Source organism: Anarrhichthys ocellatus, unplaced genomic scaffold (genome assembly GCF_004355925.1).
Source record: "Anarrhichthys ocellatus isolate YVR2014 unplaced genomic scaffold, GSC_Weel_1.0 scaffold5, whole genome shotgun sequence".
Classification (NCBI taxonomy): Eukaryota; Metazoa; Chordata; class Actinopteri; order Perciformes; family Anarhichadidae; genus Anarrhichthys; species Anarrhichthys ocellatus.
The window spans coordinates 15,600,772-15,611,023 of NW_022280035.1; the positions used below are offsets into that span (position 1 = coordinate 15,600,772).

Here is a 10,252-nt window from a genome sequence, read left to right on the forward strand (position 1 = left end):
AACATTTAAGTGTGACAAACATGCAAAAAAATAAGAAATCAGGAAGGAGGCAAACACTTTCACACAACTGTATATGCTGACAGTGTCATTGTATGAAAGTCCTTCTGCTTTCAAGAAAAGACTACTTACATGAAAAGAAAACGTGTAAGCATTAGTTATTTCATCCCTTAAAACAAACGACCAATGCTGTTATCTTTGTGGTGAGGATAGTTTGAGGTTGCAAGTACACGCCATCGCTCAACCTCAATATTAACCTCCTTTTCCCAGTGGGTCAATTGATTTTAACTGGTGATCTTCTTTTAGTTGGTGCTAACATGACAGCGTAAACACAATCCATCACTTTTTTTGGTTTAAATATGGCTCCAACTCTACAGTCAGAGTGCTGAGTCAGACTAAGTGTCTCGGTGAACAGTCAACTGTTTACTGCTACTGTCTGACTGTGTTTATGTGCATGTGTCTATGTTTGTGTTCGTGTGTCTGAATGGATGTTAGGTGGCTTTTTTCTGTGGTTTAGGGGTGTGTATGTGTGTGTGTGTGTGTGAGTGAAGAAGTGTTGTTACTTTATGTGGGTAAATTCTTAAGCCCATCACATGCCTTGTGTGTATTTTGTTGAGCTACCGTGATCGTGTGTACTGTGCTGGAAAACTCATTTTTGAGGTAGCTAGAAGTTTTTTTAGTTGGAATTTATGTAATACAAAATAAACAGACACATACACATATACTGCACTATATATGAACACAGCAAACCTTTCCGACTTTTAAAGTAACAGATTGGCATTTGGGAAATACGCTTTTTCGCTTTCGTGCAAATATCCGTTATGAATAACGTTACAACCAGGAGACACTTAAACAGCATAAAGACTGAAAACAGCTAGGGGTAAAAAATAGAGCATAACTCACTCCACTTATTAAAAAAATAACTAGTTTAATCCACGGAAAAAAGTTAAAATGACAAGCTGTAGTTCTATGGGGGGGGGGGGTAAAGAGCTGAATTATTTATTGGTCAGGTGAAGTGACTTATTGTTATCACTGTGAGGTTACCAAGCAAGTAGTTGGGGGGAAAAACCTTTGTTTCTTAAGCACTAGTTTGCATAACGTTGGTTTTCAAAACAGTGAATTGTTTGCATTGCAGTCTAAACCAAATGGCAGCAATTAAGCTGAGTAAGTTGGTAAAATAAGTGTTCTGAGACGAAAGGGAGGGCACAGAGCACAGGACGTCCATGCTATCCACCACCATACTGCCACCGTACTGTTACTACGGTTCCAGACCTCTGAATCGTCGTCCACATCTCAGAGTAGTACAAATCACTACCGTGGTGACAAGGATCTGATCTATCACTGGCTTCCCACCTGAGAACCCTGAAGACGACTTGGCCGAAAAAGAAAAAACCTGCCAGAGATTGAATCCGTGTGGTTTTGTCCGAGTCATCATCCTTGTGTCATGAAGAGACTTCTAATAAAGAGTAATTATGTAATATAAGGCAGTGTAGTGTAGATACATATTTGATTCTGCTTAACAGCATACACTTAAGCATCCCGCAATACTTTTTGTTTGTGTACATGTGTGTACTTGTGCAGCAAATGTGCTAATTAGCAGCATTACAGTGTAAAAAGTGTAAAAAAGTCTGATCCAACAGTGAAACGGCTAATATGAGGGTAACTGACTGTGAAGAAAAAAGATTTCTCAAACAAGTGCATAGAGACGATGGGAGGACTAAGGGGGTCGTAAAAAACATGAGAAACTTCTGGTTCCCAGAGAACAACTAACATGAAATACAAAGAGAGCATGGGAAGAGAGGAGGACTAAGAGAGAAGGGTGAAGTGGGAGAGAAGAGATCCAGTGGGGGAGAGAGAGAGAGAGAGATGTCGGCCACAGAGAAACACTTCCCTGTAATTAGGGTCAACGGTGTGAGGTCAGGTCAACTCTCAGTGTGTGGGTGAATGTTCACAAAGATACCAAGAGTCAAAAGGAATACACGGGTGAGTGTGTTAAACAAAGGATAAAAATAACATTTCAAAGGCCAGAAAAGCAGGAATAATAACTGACCAGGGGAAAGCTCCTTTCAATGCAATATTTGCCTTCAAATACCTCTCCTTCCCTTCTTCCTCTGGAGCAATTTAACTAATTCTCTCCATCACTCTCCTCCCGTCTCCTCCGTTGCTCTCTCTTTCAAACACACACACACACATACAGGACGCACACACACAGACAGAGCCTCTGGTTTTGAATGAATGGAGCTCGTTGTATGTCTGCTACAGCTGTGTAATCACACTGATGAAGGGTTTGTTCTACACACACATAGAAAGACACACACGTCGGATACTTTAACATACATGAACAAACGCACACACACTCTGTTAAACATAAGAATACTGTATATATCTGGGCAGATTTGTGGCATTTCAGGAAGCATTGATGGGAAGTTACTGTTTTACACACACATGCACACACCTACGCACGCACACAAACTAAATGAGTTGGCTAATTGTGTGTGATGTAATCCTGGGTGGTCTATGGGCTCTTGGTGGCCTCTACATGTCGGTCAGTGAAGCCGAGCCTGCTCTGCCCAGACCTCCATCCACACACATCACATTTAAAGACACATAATCATCACATACGGTATTTACTCGACATATTCTTGGAAACTAAATGTGTGTCTTCTGTCGATCAAAATAGAAAATCTTGATTTTTCTATTTTTTTGGAGCCAATAAAAGATTGAAGTAGCAGGGTGGCCTATGTTTGGTCAAGCAGTTTTGGGAGCATCACATTGGGTCATGAGTTCAATCCTAGCAACATGTAGGAGTCGTACATGCTGTCAGTCAGGTCCCATCGACACTCACTTGCAAGCACACAGAAAACCATGTGACTTTTTATACATACTTTGATGTTTAGCATTTTTCAAAATTCTGATCTTGTGACACATTTTGAAAGGTACGATTCTTTAAATATCGTTTTTCCTGAAAAACGAGTGTTTCAACCTCAATCATGCCTTCATTGTAAAATAACAGTTAAAGCCACACTGCAACCTAACACGTGTTTACATGCAGTGAGTCAATTAACAGAATTGTCCCGTGCCTCCAGCCTTATTTTGGAACCATATCTTAATTACTGTGCTTTAAGTGTGTTATTGCTTTACGATGCCCCTCTTTTTAACTGTTCAACTGACTTAGAGGAGACATACCGTAGACCTCTAGAAGCCAGTGACGTTTTCAGTTTAACTCTGAATTTTAAGTAGATTTTTCACAAAAGCATCACTTCCAATTGTTCCTTATGTCTCTTTGTATTGCTGGCAATACTTATGCTTTCTGATGTATGCTCTCATGTTAAAACACTGATTCAAACCCTAACATATATTTATACATGACCAAGAAATCAGGTTTCACAAAAATCTAGCCTGAGCTAACTGAGTTTATCTAATTCTTTAACTAAAAATTGTCACGCCCATGGCCCTGTCTCTCACTTGTCTGTCCTTGTGTTCCCCACTTCTCCTGCGTCTTCCTGGTCCCCAGTTTGCCTCTGTGTGCTAGATTGTTGTGTCAACGTCTGTGGAAGCTGCATTTAAGTCTCTGCTTAGACATCTTTGTGAATAGTTTTACCCGTCTTCTGGTAACCTGACTTAATGCTCATCTGTTTCCCGTGCTCCAGGATTCCTGTTGGCCTGTTTTCCAGTTTAGCTGCTTGCCATCCTACTCTCCACAGCCATTCTCCATTCCACCTCTGCCGTCTCCAGCCTTCTCCCCTCTCCGTCTGCACTAACATTACAATAAACCTGTTATCTCAGTGTCAGTGTCCTGTGATTGGGTCCTCCTTACTACATCACAACACAATTTAAGAAATATGTTTCCTGCATGAAGCCACAGGACGCACGCTAAAGTGCAGTGGAAAACACAAATGTCTTTGAGCTATGCTGAGTGTGACACTAAGCCAGTCAGAAAGGGTTTAAAACAAACAGATTTTGAGGGTGTGATCTCGCCACAGGGCAGGTCCAAAAGAAGGAGTGTTGCACCTATTGTAACATGTTATCAGTTTATACGTGGTGTTTCTGTCTTGTGATGAGTCCCATGACTTCAGTGGATTAAAAGGTAGTATTGTGTTGTGCTGGGAAGGAGCACACAGTCCTCCACGAGGAGATCCTCAGCCCTCTTATTCATCTCTGTGTGCAATGAATGTCTATAATGAGTGTTTTTTAAAAGGATGTAATGGATTAGGATTCAGTCAGTTTGGTCAATAAGCATGGTCTTATTATTTCCCGGTATAGGATATCTAATGCACTAATACACAGTTTAGTTGGTGTGAAGAGACTCACAGTGATATCCTTGCCAGCCCAGTTACACTCCTCCCTCCAGTCGACGGGAGCGGGCCAGTAGATCTGAAACACAACAGCCAAAGATCAAATGATTCTGGAGCTGAAATATGAATTAATCATCTGGATGGTTGATGTACGTTCTGATAAAATATATAAAACTTTTACACTAAAAACAACACGTTTGTTCCCTTTAAGAATAATATGCCCCGGAGCATAGCACAGTTCAAATGAGACACCTCCCCATCCTCCCTTCTCATTGTGAAGAAGGATGACCCCACCACATTGAAAAACAACTTCAGCTACTCTTCACACCCAGGTCATAAATCAAACTCACCCATAAACCCCAAACAAAAAGAGGCTTCACATCTAACGCAGCAAGTACGTACATGCAATTTACTCCAAACAGCTGTGAACAGATGTTTGTAGTGGGCTGTATTTATATCTATGGTTCTCTATGCATTTAAGTGCACTCATTGTTTTTCTTGAGTGTACATTTTGGTATAAATGTGTGTCTGCGCCAATGTGTATTTAAGTGTGCCTTGGCTATGACTACATACTCGAAAGGTAAAGGTTTCAATCAACGCATGTCATTCCAGATATCAATCACAATGTTTTTTTGGTATAAATTCTCTCTTTTCATCTCTGTCCACCTCTTTGATTTTCTACCTTTCTCTATCAATCCCACATTTATCTTTCTTCTGTTGTTAGACATGAAGCCGCTCACTTGAGTGGTCACATACTGTATGTGCAAGAATAGGATTCAGTCATTTTCAAAAGGAGCATATTGGTAAAAAGTGTCCACAGTTAAATATCTCTCTTTCCTCCATGCCTTTAGGTTCACATGAAAACAAACCCATAACACATGTGTGGCTTGATAACGGTAACAAATGATTCTTAGGAATCAGACATTATGGCACTGGTTGTAAATAAAAAAACACTTCCTGATTTCCATCCAATGTCAATATAATCCCCTCTATCTAGTTTGTCGTTAATGCAAACTGAAGTAATAAAGTCATTTTAAGATAAGAGGCAGATATGGTCAGAGCACAAAGCAGAAGTAAAGTAATAACTGCCATGTTTTAGAGACATAACAAGCTAAGCTCATGAGAATTGTAAACACATTGTAGTCCATTAACACAATGTTGAATAAATCAAAAAGTTAAAACCTCAGCAAAGTAATGGCTATGTCATCAATCACCAAACCTTCCATCCTTTCACATGTTTTATGGTTTTATTCTGCTTTGACATGTCATCTGTCCAGCAAAAATAGGTCCTGAATTACTGTTGTTTCTAACAGATTTTTGTTCTGACCAACCTTGTGTTCCTGCTTGGCGATGTTGTCTAGTGACAGTGACAGCAGGAAGTTCTTGGCCCCAACGAAGAGGCGGCCTCGTTCTTCATCCAACAGCAGAGCGCTGAAGCAGCACGAACGCTCCAGCTCGAACCTCCGCACTCCATGGAACTGCTGCAACTCTAGAATTGCACAGATATACAGGACAACCGCTTCCGGTTCAGCATCTGTTTATTGGTCCTCTGTTACTTCCATATATACAGAAATAGACACCTTCAATCAAAACTGAGATAGCTATGCAAGAGTCCAGTCAGAGTTCTAAAATGTATGAAGCATTATCAGACTGTTGAGTTAACAACAAAATGTATATCGTGCTGTCAATAGTAAAAATAAATGTATGTATGGCCATTATCCGTGTGCTCATTTTTTGGGGGTAAGTCTTCAAAAAAGTTACAAGTAAAAGTTAACAATGTCCTAAGACTAAAGACGTTGTGACCAAAGTTGCAATACCAAAACAACCTCAAATCATCAGTCTGCAGATCAGTTGATTGCCCACGGGGCTGCAACAAGTCATCTGGTTGATAAAGAAGATTACTTCCTAAGCCTTTAACTGGGATGTCTCCTAGGTCCCGTGACTTGTAGGACAAACTCCTCTGACAGCAATGACACTATTGGTTTCAATGGAAAAAGTGAGTGTCCTTGCTGTTTTCAAACTGGCAAGAACAAATTCTGGGGGAACAGTGCCCAGGAAAATTCAGCTTATATTTGTAAACTTAAGCTATAATAGTTACCCCAAGTCATGGGAAAAAAAACTGTGTTCTCCGTCTGAGAAGCTGAAGAAATAAAGGGACTGCATCCTCCCCTGATGGACTGCGCTTAAACCAGAAGCTAAAAAAAAAAACAAGTCCTCTTTGCTCAGACTTTAAAAGGGCTTTATTAGTCTGCCATTGTTCTAATTTACAACTTTTATTAAGACTCTGACGCCACCCAACAGCTGCCTGCATGACATCAGGGACTCTAGGTCTACTGCTCTTGTTTTATATTTATGTGCCATTTTTAGCAAATGTGTTTATTATTCAGCTCCAACATGTTGTGATGATAATAACATGAGGCCCAAAGAAGACACCAACTGCACCTCACCTTTTACTAGCTTATCACAAAAGGCATCACAGCAAAACCGTTCACCAGTCAGACATTACTGGATACTCTACTGGATAAATAAGCAGAGGGCTGCTGTTGACTACGTTCTTCTTACCTGCAGGCTACATTAAATCAAAAGTAATTTCAGTAATACATGAGGTCATCAAGATCTCGTTCAGTCCTTCTTGTGTCTACTGAAACTAAAATAGTCTGCTGTCTCTCCATCCTGTGTGCTACATGTTACTGTCAGCCTAAATTAAAGGGAGCACATATCTCAGCTGGGCAGACGGCCTTCAGCGAGCCTCGTGTCCTTGGTGAGTTCCTTCAGGCTGTAAGTGCCAGCTTTCAATGATGGAACACATCCCTGGTTTATGTGGTTGTTTTGGGCATTGAGCTGACTTCTTCTAACTTACAATGCTCGAGATAAAACACAAAACCCCGCCATCGTGTATTTAAGCTGTGTGTGTGTGTGTGTGTGTGTGTGTGTATTTGTTTGTGTGTGGCTGTTAATCACACCCACCACAAATTACAGCTGGCTGCTGTTTAGGGCTGTTTACTTTGAAAAGGATATTGCGGAAGCTCACATGATGCGTGAGAAAGTGTGTGTGTGTGTGTGTGTGTGTGTGTGTGTGTGTGTGTGTGGGTGTGTGTGTGTGTGTGTCCACGTACTGCACACAAAATAACGTATACATTATGTGCAGTAGGCAAGACAAAAACTCCAGAGTATACAAGATAAATGTCCCTTCTTTCCTCCTCAAAGCTTTGCATCTTACCTTTGTATGATAGCTTCATGCGTGGTGAGGAAGAGGGGGAGGAGGAGGAGGAGGAGGATGAAGATGTAGTGGAAGTGCGGGTTATGGTGCCGGAGGAAGCATGGGCGGCAGCCAGACCCAGCAGGAAAAGAGAGCTGCAGGTGACCATCATGGCCACCGTCATCATCATCATGGTCATCATCTTGGCTCGCTCAGAGCAAACTCTTTCCTTTCAAAGTTTGAGAATGCGAAGTGACTTTATCGTGGTATTCAGCTTATATTCCTCTTAACATTAATGCCCAATGTTCGTTTTATTATTTTATTTCATTAGAGTCTGGTTCAGATTTAGAGCAAAATCAAATCCTTTTTTGTCCGTATATTAAATGCAGTTCACCTGCCTTGGTTTGGGCTTCGGTCCAGTATCAGCTCAGCTCTCTAAGCCCAAAACAGTGTCTCTGTCTTGGTGTTTGCTTAAGCAGAGCTTTTTCTCTCCCTGGCTTCCTCTCAAGATCTTAATATTCAGCGTAATCTTTATAACGCCCTCCTTGTTTCTAAAGAGTCTCTCTTGGCAGATTCGATGCTCCTCTCATGAAGGACGACCAAGTTCACCTCTCACCTCCAAGACGGGACAAAAACGTCATACATGGGCATAGAGACCTAAAAATAGAGACAGAAAGGCAGAGGATTTAGAAATGGACACTACCAGCAGTCATTTGCATGTGCCAGGGATGCCCCTGCACACACACACACACACACACACACACACACTAGCACATGAGCATTGAGCACTGAGGTATATTTAGTCAGAGTCAGATTGATGCCCCTGCCAGGCTGTGTTAGCGCCAGCCTCCATTATGGCAACAACAGTATAGTCTCTTCACATTAGAAAGAGACCCAGGGACAGTATCCAAAACACACACACTGACCATGATGATGAAGACTGTGTGTGTGTGTGATAGAGATATGCCATGTCCACTGCCAAGCCAAGCGCAATCTCCTCCTGTCTGTGGCACTGCCAACTCAAAGTGGCTTGCCCCTCTTTCTCTTTCTCCCTCGCTCTCCCCTCGCTCTCTCTGCCTCCACACTGGTGTCACCAGATGAGATCTCCTTATTGCTGAGGACACGATGAGCCAACAGTGACGTTGGATGGATGTACAGTATGAATGCATGAGAGCATTGGTGCTCAACACAAAGTTGCTTGTGAGCGAGTCCAGCAACACAAAGCAAAAAAAAACAAAACTGTTTGCTTTTGTAATAAGATTTAGTGCCAATATTGAATTAAACAGTAGTAGATCAATTACATTACAACTTATTTAAAGCTTCAAAATGTTGGCTTTTATAACCGTCTTTACACACGGCTTCTATAATGTGCAGTTTCTCTGTTTCGGAGTGTGTGGGGACTTTCTGTCAATTGAGCATTGTCACGGAGTATACAGAAAAATAATCTCTATGAAGTAATTTGAGAACTCTGAGTCAGATTTAGAGTGACAGATTTGTTATTGTTGTGGAAAAATCCCCAATAACTTTGTGCCTCGCTTCTGAGTGTGTCAAACCACAACTCTACCACAGCAGGAGCAGGAATGAGGTCACTGGTTTGCAAGCCTACACGTATATGAATGTAGTGTAGTCAAAAGTGTGCACTGGACAGACACACACACACACACACGCCTCTCTTTCAGTACTTTGGACTCTGCGGTCGGCCGTAACAATAAGGCCTTTCAGTAGAAACAGTCTCCTTTATTATATTACACCTCACAGTTGGCACTCTGTCAGTAGCAGGCAGACAGTCTGCTTTCCCCCACTTTTCACTTTCAATCTTTGCTTCTTCTCCCCCTCCCGACAACTGGATCCGATTGCAATGACTGGGGCAATATCTGGAATAGAATAACAGTTATTAACTTTCTTTATATGTCTTATAAGAAGCTTCAAAATGGCCTAAGGAAGCCTGTGTGGACAAAACAGGCCCACTGTCCCCGAGAACATTTCCAAACCTTGCAGCCATATATGGACCAGACTCAAGTAGCATAAGAACAAAGAACATAGCCGAGTGCGTCAACTACCAGCTGCTCTTATCCCGACTCAGTTGGCGATGTGGTGGACCTCTAGTTTAAGGTAACACGAGAAGTCTTTGTAGTCTTACAAGAATAACTGCAAAGTACAAAGTGGATCTTCAAGACTCTGCAGATTTTCATTATAGCAAAATATATATTAAATATATCTATGTATAATTTGGTGACCAGAGTTGAAGTTTGATGGACATCCTGGTCAGTGAGGATGAAGATGGGTGAAGTGTGACTTTGACGCACGTCATCATCTCAACCGTCTTTAAAGCACGCTGAATTAAAAAAAATTCACCTCATTCATTTTAGGCTTTTTAAAGATTTTTTTTTTATTCTGGCGCAAGTACTGCTGAAATCTGTGGTGATCACTTTTAAGCACGCATGTGCTTACTGAAATACAGAAAGATGCAGTATACACACAGATTGAAGTCACACGCACACACACACACACACACACACACACACACACACACAGAGACAGACCCGTCAAGGCTATTGGCACAGAGTTTTATGAATAATGGAGCTATTGAGGCGTGAAGACAGGAGAGCTCTCATAAGCTCATGGCTCCCAGGCCACAACACAACAGGACAGAGCTGAGCAGGAACATAAACTCCCACATAACCTGCAGTATGTAAACACACACACACACACACACACACACACACACACACACACACATGAATGGACAAATGCACACACA

At 41.6% G+C, this 10,252-nt stretch overlaps 1 protein-coding gene across 4 annotated transcripts in view; it reads right to left on the minus strand.

The window, feature by feature from the left end:
* sema3b (sema domain, immunoglobulin domain (Ig), short basic domain, secreted, (semaphorin) 3B) overlaps window positions 1-10,252 on the minus strand; it is a 67,209-nt gene that overhangs the window by 16,981 nt on the left and 39,976 nt on the right. For 3 of the 4 annotated variants that reach the window (XM_031844684.1, XM_031844686.1, XM_031844683.1), the window contains exons 2-4: window positions 7,513-8,148; window positions 5,624-5,781; window positions 4,309-4,371 (exon numbers count right to left, since the gene is read on the minus strand). In XM_031844684.1, coding sequence (XP_031700544.1) covers window positions 4,309-4,371; window positions 5,624-5,781; window positions 7,513-7,693 — 402 coding nt within the window. In that variant the 5' untranslated portion in view covers window positions 7,694-8,148. Of the gene's footprint in view, window positions 1-4,308; window positions 4,372-5,623; window positions 5,782-7,512; window positions 8,149-9,242; window positions 9,366-10,252 lie in introns of all 4 variants that reach the window. The other variant, XM_031844685.1, reaches the window with a different exon arrangement.